This window comes from Phoxinus phoxinus (genome assembly GCF_949152265.1).
Source record: "Phoxinus phoxinus genome assembly, chromosome: 14".
Classification (NCBI taxonomy): Eukaryota; Metazoa; Chordata; class Actinopteri; order Cypriniformes; family Leuciscidae; genus Phoxinus; species Phoxinus phoxinus.
In genome coordinates, this window is record NC_136889.1 from 29,077,198 (window position 1) to 29,095,791 (window position 18,594).

The following is an 18,594-nucleotide window of genomic DNA, read 5'->3' on the forward strand; positions in this document are numbered from 1 at the left end:
ATGTTGTTAACACACAGATAACACTCTGTCAGAGCTTTCGTCAACTCCCTCAGGCTGAATCGACTTTGGTAAGTGGGGGCATGACACTACATTGGCCACTATTGAGTGAAAGGGATTAGGTGTTGTTAGTTTTTGAGAAAGCACAATGTCATCGCTGTACATTAGGCTTTAAGACACCACATTAACATCAGCTCAAGAACATTTTAGTCTCTGGACTCTAATTTACAGTTAGAGTTTCCTTCTTGCTTAGTCTGAGAACCGTTATCTTGTTTCTTCCCAAACCAACAAGTATGCTGAAATGCAAATTGCATCTGGCACCAAGACACAGTAATTTGACGTAATTACTACAGCTTGATACCAGAGTACGCTCTCGCTGCATGGCACGGATCCATCACAATAATCAGTAATTGCTCTCCATTTTTTGACGCAAAAATACAGAAACACCCATTACTCTGTTCCACAGCAGCTTGATAATGCCACATTACAGAAAAATCCTTCACCAACTTCTATATTGTATGAACTCAACACCTGTAGGGCCCAGCATTTTCATCATCTGCTTGGAATAAATTGTAGTCATCATCATAACCATAATCACAGTAATAAAAAAGTCCTCATCCTCTTGCCAAATTACTGTGGCATTTGATTTACAGTAATTGTGCGAGAGAGGAGGGGGGGGGGGGGGGGGGGGGGGGACCAGCCGAGTACAAACATGCACACACACACACACCTGTACGGCTTCCACCTGAGAAGGGCCGGATCCCAATGATATGCCGACATTCCCAGAGGCACACAATGACTAACATTGTGACCAGGTGTGGATGTTTTTTTTTTATTATTAGCATAGAAAACGTAATTTTTAAAAGATTACATTTTAAGAGCATTGCACATTAAGAAGGTAATTAGTTATGAATGAGGTTTTGACATCTGAACTGCTATTTCTGGATGTAATTATCAATTAAATATGTCATTAGACTGACAGAGACTCAAAGATTGCAGTCGGTCAACATTCAAAATGTTTTATTCGAGACGTTTGGAAGCAACAATACACTAACTTTTTCTTTGTTTGCTTTTTTTGATACTGACACAATTGTTTAACAAAAAAATATGGTACAAAGACAACAACAACAACAAAAAAGAGATCTCCAGGATCTTTAGCTTGATAGACGAAAATTCAAGTATTTTTTTACGCATTAGCAACAGGCAAAGACTATGATCAGAAGAGTAGATCTAATACTGACCAATCAAAAGTGACCTTACATTTGTAACCGCATATAATGAGGCATAATCCAAAGTCTGTTCCTTTTCTTTCACGATTCAGATGACACATGGTTAGAAATGCTTCATCAAATTTTGAAGAAAAAAAAAGTGAGAGAACTTGCAGACATCAGCCATAAATTTTACTGAGAATACTGGGTTGTAATAACGGAACCGTTAATGTGCGAGAAATTGCTTTCTTTTGTAACTCTAGCCATTTAGTTTGGCAGTTAGACAGATACGACACTGCAGTACATTATTCAGAAAAGCATGAGAAATCTTCAAGTAACATTTCCTTCAAAGAGACAAATTAGTGTTCAACTCTAAATTAGTAATGGATTTGGAGGACTGAAATATGATCTCCAGGCTATATGCTTCCCAGCCTTCATTGCTACCATTACTGTGTCATAATCACATAATTTAGTTCTTTCCAGGCCAGAAGATCCCTGACATCCAGTACAGTACAAACTTCTGTGTGGTGTCCTATGTCGGGGGTCCATCTTTTTGACTAGCCTGCATCCGTAACCTCCTCCTCGCAATCGCTTCCTGTTTCTTTCTCTCAATCTCGGCAGCTGAACATTTGGCTGTCGTATGGGACGAAATAAAAACTGCAAAACAACAACAACAAAAAAGATGGGTTACGGTTCTGTGGAATGTAACTGGGACATGTACAACTTTTAAAGCATGAATTGTAATCTTGGCATTTCAATGTTTAATTCAGCGCTCATAAACTTTCTCTACACCCTTTTTCAATAACAGCAAGAACATTAGAAGACAGTCAGAGCCAATGTGATAATTAAAGTAACGGTTCACCCCAAAATAAACAATTTTAGCATCCGCATGTCTTTCTGCAAAGGAAAAACATTTGAAGAATGTTTTTCATTGCTCTTTTCCAAGGACATAATCAAGTAGGGCTGAGTTTAAAAACAAGTTTATTTCTCGATTCTCAGTGTTATGAACCAATATCAATTCTTAAATCCAGAGAATCTCTTTTAAATCTAATTCGCTTTACTACTAGTTATAACACAAACTAATCATGAATGAACACCTGAAGGTATGTTGAAAGATACAACACAACTTACCGAAATTGGTATTAAATAGGTGTATATATATATATATATATATATATATATATATATATGGCTGCTGGTACACTATTAATCGCATCCAAAATAAAAGTTTGTGTTTACATAATAAATGTTTGTGTACTGTCACGGTGTATAATTATTTTGTATATATAAATACACACACACTTGTATATAGCATGTATATAGATCATTTATTTTATATATAAATATATACATGCATGTGTGTGTATTTATATATACAAAATAATTATACATAGTACACACACATATATTATGTAACCACAAACTTTTAATTTGGATGCGATTAATCGCGATTAATCGTTTCACAGCCTTATATATAAATATATATATTACGGCTGTGAAACGATTAGATATGTATATACATACAAACAGTATATAGTGTATCTGTGCAATGTTAATATCTTGCATTGTTCTTTTTTTTCTTGTAATTATCATAAGCAGTATGGTTTAATGTATTTGTATGCATGTATACAATTTATTTAATTATCGTCACTATGCATATTTTCCGTTATCTTTGTTCTCGCTGATAAAACAAAAAAAAAAAAATGGTTCAATAACCAACATTTTTAGCAGTTAAAGACTTGTAATGTACTATACATATAAAATACAAACCTATTGGACTACTTTTTAGATAACTGTATGGTCCTTTGGTTTGTGCTTCCGTTGAATTGAAAGAGCAATGTGAATTATTCTTGAAAAAAAGTCCTTATTTTTCCACGGAAGAAAGAAAGTCATGAGGCTTTGGATCAACATGAGGGCGAGTAAATGATGACAGATTTTTAATTTATGTTTGAACTGTTCTTTTAACAGGTTAAGCAAACTTGCCTATTACAGTCATCTCCTGTAGGAGGATTCTATGAAGCAATTTCAGAGCTAATGTGCTGCAGGTGCCAGCGCCACAACGTACAAAGCTTACCTTTGTTGGTTAGCGTCATGGAGTCAGACAGATGTCTTTTGAACGTGTAATGGTGGGAGTTAGAAGTATTTCCTACTGTTGCGCTGTGTGGCATAACAGTCTTTGAGGTGTCCATGGATCCGGCAGAACCAGGCCTGGATCCTAAGGCACTTTTCACTTGATTCGATTTGTTTTGTGCATGTCCATAGTGCTGAGCACCATGACTCCCTAATCCAGAGCTGCCACTTGTACACGGTACGGAGTTTGAGCGAGTAAACGCGCGTGTGGATTTTGTGGGGTCTTGTGGTTGGCCCCTGCTGTTGATGCCCATGTTCTGAGAACAAATGGTACCAGAAGAGGAAGGTGCTTTAGATGCAAAGCTTCTTGATTTGTCATGTGCAAGATTTTTGTACTTTTCGCTGCGTCTTTGCTGTTCTTGACTGGCCGATAACTTTTCCACATCATCGCAAGCCTGAAAAAGGAGATCGTCGTCGTCTTCGTCATTCCACAGACTATCGGAATCAAACAGAGACTTCATGTCCTCCTCTGAAACCCCATCAAACTGACCAGAAGAGGACTGACTCGAAACTCCACCATCTTTGGTCATTCCATCAAGCTCTACTTGTTTTGTACCCTGGGATGGCGGTGTTTGCTGTTTTTCTTGATTCACGGGTGAAGTCTTTAGCAGCTTCTCAGCAGTGTGATTCTGGACAGAAGCAGATGGCTTCAAACTAAAAGTGCTTCGATTAGACGTTTTGACATCAGGAAGTGTCTTGGTAAAGGTGCTGCTTTTGCTGGTGCTCTGTTGAGTTTCAAAACAGATGTTTCTGCCATTAGATACAGAGGGATTAACCTTGACCTCAAAATTACATTTCTTAGAGCAAGACTTGGGCTGAGCAGTGCTCGGTTTCTGAGCAGCATTCATAGACACTGGGTTCTGTGTCATTTCCAACACAAATGTGTCATTCAGAAGGTCATCATTTTCCCAGTCATCATCGAACTGTGCCTCAGTAGCTTTAGGTGCGTCCACAGGAGCATTCTTGATCGCAGCAGAACTTGACGTCTGTCCAGCCTGAACTACAGGGTCAGTACTGCTTTCTGGTGTGCAGTTTGCTGATGGCGGGCTGAGTCGACCACTTACGTGCTGAGTGGGACCATCAAACAGTGCCTGAAGCTCTTCCTCTTCCTGGTGGGCTAGAGATGAGCAGCCAGTTAGTTTTTCCAACGAGACCGGGATGGATGATGATTTTTCTGTTGTCGCTGTACCATCACTTTGTAGCTTATTGAGTTTATTTCTTTCTTCTGAGCTCTTCTGTCGTTTCTCTTTGTCCTGACGAGTCATATTGATGTCAAACTGCTTGGCAAGTTTCTTGAGGTCCTCAACATTGCTCTGCCTAAAAGAAAAAAAGTCGTTATTAGTCGTACATTAGCTTTATGTAAATCTAAAAAAAACTCTGATATTAGTGTGTATGCCAAAAACTAAGGGTGCTCTGATTGATTGGGCACCGACTGTTATCGGCCGATAATAGCTTTATATAGTTTGATCGGTGGTCTCTATAAAGGCTGATCAGAAGAGCCGATCATATGACGCAAGACAATTTTTCTATGCACAGCTAAAAATACTTCAGTCTGGCAATAAAGACTGCATAAATTTGCAGCGATAGCAGCCCTAAAGTAATGACATCAATAAACTAGGGCTATGATATTTTAGCGCATTTCTTTCCTTCACAGCACATTCTTTCCTCCCTAAAAGTACAAACTTGACGTCCAGATCAGCTAGATCAGAGATTGTCATAAAATACAGTCTACTGTTGCTAAACTTCAGGACATGCTCGATAGTAAAAAGAGTTACTAAAACTGCAATAAGCCACGAAAGTGTTCCGTTAGCTTTCTGTGCGCGCGCTCCAAGACGGTGTGGAACAGGGACAAGAAAAGTGAACTTTGAGCTTCGGGTTCGCCGCCTAAACAGTTAAAAACACACAGAAATGTCAAAATGCCCAGCTTAGTGAGTATTCACTTAAACACCGTCAGGTTATGTCTTATGTGAGCATAAACAGTTGGGAAATAAGTCGCATGTGTAACAGTATATTGGATCCATGCATGCCATGTTAAAGTGACAGCAGCGTAATATTCCTGATGCCGTCTGTGTCATTAATGCTAATAAACAAAAGACAGAGAAATTCACTCACTGCTCTTTAGAAGATTTAGTAGGATTAATTTAGATTTAATGTATACAGTGGAGACTAGGGGTGGGAATCACCAGAGGCACCACGATACGATATTATCCCGATACTTGGGTCACAATACGATATTATTGCGATTTTAAACATTGCGATATATTGCAATTTTTACCTTTTTCCAACTTCAAATTATGTCCGCAAAGGAAAACTGTCAACATCTGTTTGTTCATGTCACATCAATTTTATTGCCGCAAAATGTGATTGTCAAGCGGACTAACTAACAAACACTTACATGAACCTGTGATAAATGTTGCATACACCTGGCAAACTGAACTGTTTGCATTTAAGGTGGACTAGACTGTAATACAAACAGGTATGCACTGCTGTGTTACTACAGGTATTGATGAGATGCAACAACGCCCGCAATTGTTATATACCGGTATAACGCCTGTTATTTGCAACAACGCCCGCAATTTGCTCTTTTAGATAAGGAAAAAACGTATGTGTCTTTGTTTCCACAGTATTTTCAATTTTGATATTTTTAGGTCAAACCGTTGTTGTCTGACAGTCATATGTTGCAGGTATATGGGGTCCACCTCAAAGAGCATGCACAGAGAAGTCAAAATTAAACATGATTTAATGACTCGTAAATGTAAGTACACATTGATGGCCTAAGACACGAAACGAGCGGTTTGTGTGAGAAAACGAACAGTATTTGTCGTTTTTACCTCTTGTAATCACAGTCACGTCCAAGTACTCTGAGGGCGCGGGCGCTTCCTGGTGTGTGACGTGTACGCAGACTGGTGCATAGATATGCACTAGATGTCGCATTAAAGACATTCGTTCCAATGAACTGCCGTAGCCAAGGCGACTTCTAGTGTATACTTCTATGCACCAGTCTGCGCACACGTCACACACCAGGATGCACTCGCGCCCTCAGATCACTTTGGTCGTGGCTGTGTTACAAGAGGTAAAAACTATATAATACTGTTCGTTTTCTCACACAAACCGCTCGTTTCGTGTCTTAGGCCATCAATGTGTACTTACATTTACGAGTCATTAAGTCATGTTTAATTTGGACTTCTCTGTGCATGCTCTTTGAGGTGGACCCCATAGACCTGCATGATATGACTGTCAGACAACAACGGTTTGACCTAAAAATATCAAAATTTAAAATACTGTGGAAACAAAGACACCTACATCTTGGATGCCCTTGAGGTAAGCCAAAACATATCAAATTTATTTCAAAGTGAACTATCCCATTAAATTCTCATGTGTAATTTAAATAATAAAAGATAGATGCTTGGCGCCCGTGTATCGATAGAGTATTGCCACAGAAAATATCGCGATACTATGCTGTATCGATTTTTTCCCCCACCCCTAGTGGAGACTATGCAATGTTTTACATTTGATTACTTTGTTGATAGACTGTTTTATTATTATTATTTATTAAACAGGAATGCTATATTTGTTGAGCTCCAAGTTGTTTCTAATCACCTCTAAGAGGGAATGGAATATATTGCACATTGCCTGCCGATAAATAATGAGTTTAGGCTTGCTGCAATAGTGTTACTAGTGTGACAGTGTCCAGCCGTACCACCGGTTACATCACTTGCCCGCGGCGCACCGCCCCACATTCTCGTTTTGATTCTTTTATAGTAATTAAAATAATTTAGTTCAGTTAGAGAACAGACACAACTAAACTGAATTAATTGAAAGCGCTCACTCTGCGCCAGTGGACACACACCATAAAGGATTTAAAAGAGAGGTGGAAAAAGAGGGAAAAGTGCCATATCCGTACTGGTTGGCCCGGAAAGGAACGGTTAAGCAAAGAGAGTGGTTTGGCCCGACGCTAAAGTGGATTCGCAGACACTGAAAACAGCATCTTCTCTCCATGTTGACAACACGAACCAAACTCTTACAGTCTCAGCTACAATTATGACAACACGATCTTCATGTTTTCTAACCTTAATTCCACTTTTTTCAAAGTCACGGTGAACACAGATCCAGTGGTAAAATGGGAAAAGATGGTGAAGAGAATCATACAGTTGCAGCATATCCGTTTTAAGTATTGAGCCTGTTAGTGATTAGAGGACACGTACCGTGCTGAGACTCTCCTGACTCTGGGCTGTCTGATCTCTGGAGTGCAGGGTATGGCACTGTCTCCAATCCACTGGAGCACTGAGTCCCTTTCTTTAGACTTCTCAACCTTAAACATAGTATAACCATTCGATTCAAATTACCATGACATACATCGTTTCCATTTTATATGGATATATATTGTTCAATACTTACTTTTGGTGCAATCCTATTGACAATTTCTGATATCTCAATGACTTTCACATCTCCTCTTCCTGTGAATGGTTACAAATATTTAGTACTGATACTGATTAAGAAAGCGACATTACCCGTTGAAGCTGGTATTAAGTGGCAATCCACTTACAAATATATCTACAGTTGGAGTTTATACGACAATATACTATAAAAAGAAAGATGGAGTAATGCAAACACATAGAGCTGGATGTAAAAAGCTTGCAAATTGTACAATTTTGAACTTCAAGTCAGTGTGAACCGGAAGTTGCAACCCACTTTACTTCAGTGTTGTCGTAACATTGTGAAAAGTGACAAATGAAACGGAATACTGAATAGAGGGCAGCGTTTTATTTTAGCGCACATCCTCTCTATCCCTCGCTCATAGAAGACTGACGGTTGGAGGAAAGTGATTAAGGATATTCAACCCAAGCCATCAAACTGACATCAGAGAAAATGTTCAATTTTGTTCAATTAAATCAGATTGTCCAGTAATATAGCCTACATTACCAGGAGGGGGGGTGGGACATGCCATATGTAAAAGTGTTGCTCATACCACCAACCCCTAATCACTACACAAGTGTTTGAAAAGAAATAAATACTGATAGTGTAAGTTTCATGATCACACATGCCATTCAAGTTTTGCGTGGGTGAGTTGGGATCCCAGATGATGTCTTGCGGGGGTTCAGTCTCATTAGGCGAATCTCCGCTGTAACAACCGTTGAATCTGATTCTTGGTCGACGTTTTGGAGTTGTAAAATCTGAGAATTAAGATAAAAATGTCAACAACTTTGTATGAAGAAATTCACGTGGACACTAACAAGTAACGTTAGCATCATGCGTTTTCGGACATGCACCACTGTAGAATAACGGTATTCTTTAAAGCACACTGGAGTGCCATGCAAATAACATTAGCTGTACAGTCGCACGGTAATACACCATGACACTGCAACAGAAGCGTTACTTCTGTAAGGATAAACTGCTGCTTTCACGCGTTCTGGTGTCACACAAACTTAACTTTACTTACCTTTGCGACATCTGTATGAAGTGTGGTAAGACGGAGACTGTGACTGTTTGAGTCCGATCATCCGCGTCTTTGTTTTCACTTTCTTCTGGGAAAGTTTGAGAGTTTTGCTCTGATTTTCTCTCGCATCTGATATATGTCGCACACCGATGTTTCTCTTGTCGGTCATGGTTTATTTTAACTAATATGACCAATACCGCTTCAGTAGTCATAACTTGGTTGAAATAGCAACAAAACGTTAGCGATATTTTGTTTAAACACTGAAAGTGTTTGGCTACTCAGGTAAGAGTGCTCTCCTACATAGTCGCCATGTTTTCTGTACGTTTACACGAAGACGCGTCTCTGATTGGTTCTTGGCATCTCGCGAAATCTCGTGAGACTTGACATTCTCAATGCACTTTTTGTTTTTGTTGTTCACCAACAGAAACAGTTTGACCACGTAGCCTACATAATTCAGCACAAAAGTATATTTTAAATATTAAAACCAATTGTCGGGGGCATAAGAAAAATAATATTAAGGCAAATAAAACAAGTAGGCCTACTAATGACCAATCCATCCTGACCTATGATCCTGACACGTAAATGTAACCCAAGTGTATAAGGTAAGTTAATAACGTGCTTGCATACACTCATTTGGGCTTAGAAAGAGTAAACCAGTGTGTTATGAAAGCAATACCAGATATGCTGACAGTAGCCTAAAAATAATAATAAGAAAGTAAAATGCAAGGTATTGATGTAGTATCATTAATGTAGGCCTAGTAAAAATGATGAGTGATGTTTGCTGTAATTGACATTAGGCCCACATAACATATTGCCTAACTATAGCCTATTATTAATAAAAATAAAAACAGTAATTGCGAAATAATAAAAATTAAATGGTAAAATATGGCATTTCTTTATTAAATAATTTATTTATAATGTAAAAATATTGTATTTATAACTTAAACTGTAAAATAATCAACTGAGAGTCATTTGTTGTAGAATCAGACAACACTATTTGATTTTTGTTCACTAAAAATAACAGTAATTAGCAGTGTTAAACATAACATCAGTATTTAACTGAAGGGTTCTTTACAATTATTAGTTCAAATGTAATTTCCATCCATTTGGTTGTCCTCACATGCCTGTTCGACACACTTCAGAGATTGAGATATTTATCCCTCAGCAAGTTAGTCAAGTCAGGTCACCTTTATTTATAAAGCACTATATACAATATTTTTAAGCAACTCACAAGAAAATAATGACCCAATCGCGCAAACCGAGTTTATTTCTGCTGTACCTAAAAAGAAAATAGTGTCATTGGTCAGCTGAGGTCAGTTCAGTGATCCTTCAGTTCAGTTCAGTGACTGTGTAAATTTCTTAAAATATGCCTTCATACTCTCACTTGTGACCACACTAACTGATGCGGTGATTTATTTAGAAGATTTATTATTGTAAAGGACGTTACACTGCTTCTGTTTTGCCAATATTGCTGTCTGAATTTGTAAAACAGCTGTTCTCTATACTGTTATTTATTTAGATATTCAATAGAGAATTTAGTCTTTTAGAAACTACTATCTATAATTTAGATATATATATATATATATATAGATATTGAAGTTTGTATTCTACCATATGTATTTTTGTATCTATAAGTCTTTGCCAATTGAAAGCACTAGATGGTGCCTGTATTCTTTATTAGAGGTGTGTGTGTGTGTGTGTGAGATGTTGTGGAGGCTGCACACTGAGTTTGCTGCTGATATAGAAATGCTGTACGGTGCGGTCGGGCTCCCCTGCTGGAGTGGTGTGTGTGAGGGCCAGACGCTGCTGTCAGCACTCACAGCTGACACACACACACGCTTCAAACTCTACCTGCTGAGAAGAACCACTAGTCAAAATAAAAACCTTTAGTTGAGACATGCTCCTCAGGAATAAATGGACACGAAAAGGCCTCTATGAAAGCAAGGGACCTTGTAGTAGTAGTGTGTCATGGACAAGTTCTTGGTTGCACTTGCTTTGTTGTTAATGCACTGTAACACAATGATTTGTCAGATTACGCAGCATGGATGTTCCGGCATTAATATGTGCCTCTGCAATATAAGTGACTGATATTAAGTGCCTACAACTTTTCTATTTGTAATAGTATTAGGAAACACTCCAATATGCGGGTCCACTAGAACCAAACCCTACCTTGTAAACGAATCTCACAAAAATAAGTCCAGGTTGCGTACAAAAAGTATAAAAAATAATAGATTGTATTTTTGCATATATAAAATAAAGCTTATTTTAGGACCAGTTTGACATAATAAGCACAAAACAATTAAATACACTTAACTTTACACTTGCTACTGTACTGTCTCATTTACTTAAATATTTGTAAATACTTTATAAATTGGATACTCTTTTATTAAATGGCTAATGAGAATGTAGTGCAAAAATATATGGGGAAACATGTGCTTGTCACAATGCTAAAAATTCTTAATGGTTCTTAATCAGGCTTTATTTTTTTTAATGTAAAATATAATATAAAAAAATGTAAGGGGTGAAATACAATCCAAATATGTTCTTGTCAGATTTGGCGCAATTCACCCATGTGTTCAAATACAGAAAGCTGTATAAAACTGTTAAAATCATAATTTGTAGTGTGGGTCTAGACATTAAATTAATGTTAATTAAGGGATGATGAGGAATGTGCTCTATAATGGCATGCAAGCATCATTAATTAACAGATTAGAATCGGATCCCCATATGAAGATATATATAGACATGGTCATTGTTCTGTCAAGTGTGCTTTTTGGGTCATATAAGCCATCTTCACAAAATCATGAGGCACTGAACAGCGTGTTTAAAAGGCACCGTAACACCCTCTGTCACACGAAATGTTAGCATTTCACAGAGCTAGATAGTTAAAGAGGAAGCAAAGGGCAAAGACATGTCACTTTCAATCTGAATATGAGGCGTCACGCTGAGTTTCTTGTTTTCTTTTTTCCATCGCCTTTCCGCCACAAACGGCAAAATGCCAAAGGCCGCGGAGGGAGAGCTTTCGGCTTCTGGAGCTTTAGCCGCCCAACCCCTCCGTTCTCCTCCGCGTTTTTATTTATCTGTTCCGCCTTGGTTGTTTAGACCCAATTAAGAGGCTAATTGTGGAGATCAGGGAGGATTGCATTGTTGTAAAAGTACGGAGCGCATGGCTAATTGCCGGAGCAGCTGCCAGTGTTTATGAAGAGCCGGGCGGATCCGCGGTTCTCTCGGAGGAGAGCGAGCTCTCGTCCTCCTTCTGATGTGGTAGAGAGAGCCAGGTGAGCGGAGAGCATTCCGGGGCGGGACAGAACTGAAGCTGCAGAAATAATTACCACCACCGAGGGCTTCTCTTTCTCTTATCTTGGGCTCTCGCTCCCCACGGCAGGCGAAACCTTGAGGGTGACACCAAGCATGTGGCGGGACTCGGCGATATGGAAGGGATCCAGGATACAGATCCTCTGCCAGCTTTTATCTAAATGATCTCACTCTTGTCTGTGCCAGGTGTTTTGGGTGGGAGTATGTGAAATAAGGCACACACTTTTGAGTCACCGCTGAGGCTGTTGTCGAGTGATGCTTTCTCCCATAGCAGATGGGTTTTTCACAAAGTAAACTTTAGGAACGTTGTTCCGCATGGTAGCAGCTTGTTTTGGATGGATGAGTACCTTCATGCCTCTTCTCAAAAGCAGAACATGATGTAATGCCAAGTTTACTCTTTTGACATTGTCATTCTTTTAGCATTACTAAACGCCTTTTAGGTTACACGTTATTTTAAGGTGTCCTTGTTACAGTGCAATTATACATTGTTCCGAGTAATGTGAAATAACAATATGTACTCACTAGGGTTAGGATTAGGGTTGGTTGCATGCAATTATGCATAATTACTTATTATACTACAGCAGGGGTTTTCAAAGTCTAAGACAGTGGGCCTCCCTTTTGACACAACTTACCCACCCCAACTTACCCCCCCCCCCCCCCCCCCCCAAAAAAAAACACACACACACACAATGTCAGGCTCTTAACTCCTCACTTTTATCATTGTTTGTGTTTACATACAAAGTGCAGTTAGGCCTTGTTTACACAGATCGGATGTGTTCTATGACCGTGTATACAGGACAAAAACGCATGCATTCGGATATTTCGAGATCGGTTTCAGGCCTCATTCATATGTGGAAATAAATCAGATATAAATCAGATATGTGCCAATGCGATTATCATGTAAACAGGCTGATCGGATTTTCGGAGGCATTAGGCAACGTCTCTGCGGTTAACGAGAGAAACCCCGCGCATCTAAATAATTTAACTCTTTAAGCATGCGCGATGTTTCAGATATATGGCAAGTGTAAGCGCATGAATTGGATACAATTGAAAGATCGTGTAATCGGACGGTCAAAAAATCGGATTAAGGTAACAAATTAGAATTGGGCATCAAGACCTGCAGTGTAAACGAGGACTTATTTTTAGAAAAATAACAATTTAACTTTTTTAATTGATTAATTTGATGATTATTTTGACATTACAGCATTATTGTACGATTATGACAATCATCTGACACTGCATCATTATTATGGCATTTGTTTTAAATAATTCATATATTGTACTATTGCGACATTTTGTCATTACAACATTATTTTAAGAATGCACGTTTCTTAACGTTACACTATTTTGTCATTACAACCTTTTTGTGCAACTTTCTTGGTATTCAATACTTTTTGGTATTACAGCATTTTTTTCGACATTCTTTGGCATGGCAACATTTGGCATTACATGTTTTTTGGATTATGACAGTTTTGACATTATATAATTCTTCTGTCATTATGACATTTATCTGACAAAAAATCTATGGCATAACAGCATTAAACATTGTGAATTGTGACTGTATATTCTTTTATTGCGACATGCTTTTGACAATAACACATTATTTAAAAGCTTGCACGATTCTTGACGTTACAAAACGTTGGCATTACAACATTGTTGTTTAACTTTCTTTTATAAAATATTTTTGGTATTACAACAGTCTTTTGACGTAACAATATCTTTGACATTATTTTAGCATTACAATTGTTTGGTATTGCTACATTCTTGGAATTATGCCAATATTTTGATATTATTATTATTATTTTTTTATTACATTATTCCTTTGACATTTCAGCATTCTTTTTGACATAACATCAGTAGAGTATCATTAAGGTTAGAAATGGGTGACGCAATTAGACAAAGAGAACTGTGGGTAATTAGACAGTTGTCTTCTACGTGCAACATTATAGTGCACGACACGTAGATCAGACAAGAATCTCTGGCGTGAATCTCAGTCGTGCTTTCAGCTCTTCCTGTATCTCTTTCTCTTCCGTCCTCCTCTCTCAGTGCTTCCACCCTCTCCCCTCCAAGGGAGGCCCAACCTGCCCGGCTGCCCCATCGCTCCTGCTCTCTCATTAATCTGTCCACAGGAACGTCCGGCTGCGCGGCAGCTTGACTGCTCATTTATTCTGTTTAGAATAGCGACGCCGGTGATAAATGTCCCGCAGAGCGCACATGTGCTAAAATATTCATAAATTGGAACTCTTAATTTGTGAAGGTGGAAAACCAATAAATTTCAGGAGTGGTGACAAGTCATGTTATATTTATATGAATATGCAGGCCATGGGTGAGACATTGAGATTAATACACAGTGTGCTTGCTATTAACCAATTCTAATTGCCTCTCTGTGAAATTAGCATGTCGACTGATGTGTGAGGAAACAATAACGTGTCTGATGCTTTGATGTGGTTTCCTACAGAAACAGACCCAAATTTGAGAATTGTCGACAGGCATATTAAAGGAAGGAAATCATAATCCCAAATCTGAAATCAAGCCCCTCTGATTAAAGACAATATGCACAGCTGTTTTACATCACTTCCATTTCCTTTTGTTCTTTGAACTACCCTTTAGGATTATGAAACATTATTATTTTTTAATAAACCCAGCCATTTTTCTCTGTCGAGCAAACAGATGGCAATGAAAGCAGCTCACTTTTAAAGTTACTCTTACTATTGCACACCCTAAAGTCTACATTGTTCTGTTTTGCCAACAAAACTTTTGTCACTATGTGTGGATTCCTTGCAGGTGAGCACAGGGTGGCAGCTGCTTCCTGCAGTGTTTTCCTGCTCAGGTCAGCCTCTCCTGGGGAAGCAATGACAAAAACTAGGCCAGATGGTGCAGGAGAGCGAGGCAGAGTGGGCTGCTTTCAACCCGACCAACTGCACTGCATTCAAGGTGAGTGAAAACGGTCTCTACAGGAAAAAAAAAGCAAAACATTTAATTTCTTTAATATCTCAGTCATTACTCATAGACAGCATTGTGGTTAAACGACTTAAATGAAACTTTAATTTAGACAATTTTTTGTGTATGTGTTTACTATTTATTCTGTTTCTAGTTATTCTTCCAAAGCTGAATAGTTTTATTGTATGTCAATAATTTCATGTATTTCTATGTTTAATTTTATTTTAGGAGAAACAATATTGATTCTTGAATGAATTGCAAACTTTGAGCAATAGACCTTAGTCTTCATATATTTTACCTAAAAGTCTTTATAATGACATGCATTGTATAAATGTCCTAGATCACACATAATTTTTCTAATCTGTTCCATGGAGTTTTTGTCACCTAGCAGTAAACCAGAAAAACATCCACCTACTAACACCATAGCAATGCCCCTGCCTAGTAACACTCTAGCAACCATCTAGCAAAGACCCAGAACAACAACCACTTACTAAAACCATAGCAGTGCCCCAGCAACTGCCTAGTAACACTCTAGCAACCACCTAGAAACGACCCAGAACAACAACCACTTACTAAAACCATAGCAATGCCCCAGCAACTGCATAGTAACACTCTAGCAACCACCTAGAAACGACCCAGAACAACAACCACTTACTAAAACCATAGCAGTGCCCCAGCAACTGCCTAGCAACACTCTAGCAACCACAGAGCAAAGACCACTTACTAAAACCATAGCAGTGCCCCAGCAACTGCCTAGTAACACTCTAGCAACCACCTAGAAACGACCAAGAACAACAACCACTTACTAAAACCATAGCAATGCCCCAGCAACTGCCTAGCAACACTCTAGCAACCACCGAGCAAAGACCACTTACTAAAACCATCAGTGCCCCAGCAACTGCCTAGTAACACTCTAGCAGCCACCGAACAAAGACCCAGAACAACAACCACTTACTAAAACCATAGCAGTGCCCCAGCAACTGCCTAGTAAAACACTCTAACAGCCACCTAGGAACAACTCAGAACAACAACCACCTTCTAACACCATTGCAATGCCCCTGCAACTGCCTATTAACACCCTATCAACCACCTAGCGACGACCCAGAACAACAACCACCTATTAACACCAATAACAATGCCTCAGCCACTGCCTAGCAACACCAAAGCAAACACCTAGAACACCCCATCAACTGCATAGCAACTCCTAAGCGACCATCCAAAACACTTTAGTAAATACCTTGCAATGCCCCATGCAAACGCTAGAATATTATAGTCACCAACTAGTAATGTCTTAGCAACGACTAGGTATAGTGACCTGCTATAGACCTCATGCGCCAGAGAAACGAGGGCGCCGCCATCTTTAGAATATTGTCTTTGAAATACCGTTTTTGCGGTCGCTTTGTATATCTCTATGGCATCACGGTCCAGGAGTAATTAGCTTTTGAAGTGGATTTATTTAATGTAAAGTTAACGAAAGTTATCATGAGGATTGTAATGTTTAAAGCAGATGCCTTAACAAATGTCAGTAGACCGCTAAGATTTTAAAACGAGCCGTTCATTCATGAATACGCGAGATCGCTGTGAAAATACAGACCGGAAGACAAAAGACAACGAGCGCAATGCGGAAAAGGGGCAGAGCTACATAAGGTCTATAAGAAGAATATTATCTAAGACTGAGATCTTGTTTTCTTTCCTTTTTCAAGGGAATAATTTTATTTTATTTTCTTTATTTTGTCTAATTGACTAATTCTATGATTTCAAGCAAAACGCACAGCACAACTTATCTCAAATTCCTCTCTCCTCGTCATCTGTAACTTTCTAGTCTGTTCAGGCTTTGATCTAAAATTGGCCTCTGTAGAAGACTTGTGTACAGTCATTTTCATATGGGCTTTGAACATATTGAAAAGGCTCATAGCTGCTGTCGCTTTTATCCTCTGATTCCTTTTCCCTGGGAAACGACGAGCATATGGCAAACACCCTCACTGGATTCTCAGACAACGGGAGGGACCGTATTCCGATTCCTGCATCCTGTCATCGGCGAATCCCAGGGTGCTACCCGAACCCACCCTCCCTCGCACATGCACAAACACACCGTCTCCTCTAGACTTTGAAATGCGCTCTGCGCTTGTCTGACATCCTTTAACTGGAACACAATGCTCCAATCCCTAATAATTTTGCCTTATTTTGACCTGGATTTACTTAAATCACCTGCTTTTGACTGTGCTTATTTTTTCCAGTTAAAACAGTTAACATTAATCCTAAGATTATTAACAAACACAATGAAATGTAAGTCATTTTTTGAAAATCTTCTGAAACCTCATTTGCATCCATGTTCAAATTGAAAAATAACACTCTGAGGTGTCACACCATGTATTATGTCACTGACAACTCTGTTAGTTCTTGCATGTACCTTTTTGGAACTTGACAGATGTGGTCGGAAAATAAAAGTGCTTAAAATAGAATAGAAATATGGGTTTAGAATTATGCGAATGTGTAAATAACAACATGTTTTCCTCATTGAGTGAAGTGTAAGTTGTCTAGACCTGAAATCCCATCCTTTTTCATTCATTCTACATACAGTATATGCTTGAAGCTTTGTTTGTTAATGCAGGGGAATTAAGGCACAGTGATAATGACCAACATGTCCTTCAATTGATAAATGAGCACACTTGATTTGAGAGCCACTTGACGCCATTGTCACCTGCGAAGGAGAGAGAACACGTATAAAAGCCACCAGAGCCTCGTAAAATAACAGATTTGACAAACTCAGCATTTGTTGGGAGGCGGTCAATGTAATTTATTATCTTAATTGGAGTATCTCCTTTTTTTCTCTTGTAATTAATGTCAAGAATGTCTCCTTAATATAGGGCAATCACAGTAATTGGCATTGCTTAAAGAAGGAGAAAGATCAAAGCTTAATTTGCTCAAGTGAGAACACTGAATCGCTGAACTCTTTCAATTTAATTGGCCAACTTGTGTTTGTGTTTACTATTAGTGGTGTTTGCTAAGGCAAATATCGTAAGTATTGTTCAGGGCAAGAGTATACAGGCATCCGCACCAATCAATTTAAAGAAAACCCTATTTGAGAGGTGTGCTATTAATTTGCAAAACAATCAAAATTACGTGTTTTGTCAAAGGTTGATAAAATGGGCTTACAATGACAAGAGACCTGAGCCAGAGGCCAGAATATTTTCATTAATTATATTAATTTACATAAAATACCTCAGCTGAATCAATGCAAATGAATTGTTAATTAGGACAACTGTGTATGTTTATAAAATCAAATCAATCTATTATTAGATTAAACAAAAACAAACAAAAAAATGCACAAGTTGGGGCCTAGGAAAGGTCTTGGAGCACGTCTTGATTTTGCCGAGATAGACGCGTTCCTGCACTCTAAAAAATGCTGGGTTGTTTTAACCCAATTTTGGGTCAAATATGGACAAACCCAGCCGCTGGGTTATATTTTTAAATTGCATTTTTGATCCAACGTTTGGGTTTGTCCATATTTGACTCAAAATTGGGTTAAAACAACCCAGCATTTTTTAGAGTGTGTAGATAACCAAC

At 38.6% G+C, this 18,594-nt stretch overlaps 1 protein-coding gene and 1 long non-coding RNA gene across 3 annotated transcripts; one reads left to right on the plus strand and one right to left on the minus strand.

Moving 5' to 3' along the window:
* Window positions 1–423: 423 nt before the first annotated feature.
* On the minus strand, window positions 424–9,149 carry etaa1b (ETAA1 activator of ATR kinase b). 2 transcript variants are annotated; one of them, XM_079636117.1, is made up of 7 exons: window positions 8,776–9,125; window positions 8,381–8,509; window positions 7,734–7,792; window positions 7,541–7,647; window positions 4,525–4,652; window positions 3,280–4,452; window positions 970–1,862 (listed from the first exon to the last, which is right to left on the minus strand). In XM_079636117.1, exons 1-7 carry the CDS (start codon window positions 8,939–8,941, stop codon window positions 1,738–1,740), a joined length of 1,887 nt encoding a protein of 628 aa, XP_079492243.1. In that variant the 5' UTR covers window positions 8,942–9,125; the 3' UTR covers window positions 970–1,737. The 2 variants fall into 2 exon arrangements, with proteins under 2 accessions (XP_079492242.1, XP_079492243.1); XM_079636116.1 differs by having other exon boundaries at window positions 424–1,862; window positions 3,280–4,652; window positions 8,776–9,149.
* LOC307010957 lies at window positions 9,101–17,480 on the plus strand. The gene is made up of 3 exons (XR_013800319.1): window positions 9,101–9,374; window positions 14,872–15,021; window positions 17,022–17,480. It is a non-coding gene; the product is annotated as an uncharacterized lncRNA (long non-coding RNA).
* The last annotated feature ends 1,114 nt before the right edge of the window (window positions 17,481–18,594 follow it).

What these genes read in the sequence shown, in the direction of transcription:
- etaa1b (XM_079636116.1), bottom strand. Translation starts at nt 8,941, where the DNA reads ATGACCGACAAGAGAAACATCGGTGTGCGACATATATCAGATGCGAGA. An exon ending in ACCCACGCAAAACTTGAATG is followed by an intron (nt 7,793 to 8,380) that starts GCATGTGTGATC and finishes AACCATTCACAG; the next exon opens with GAAGAGGAGATGTGAAAGTC. An exon ending in TCAATAGGATTGCACCAAAA is followed by an intron (nt 7,648 to 7,733) that starts GTAAGTATTGAA and finishes ACTATGTTTAAG; the next exon opens with GTTGAGAAGTCTAAAGAAAG.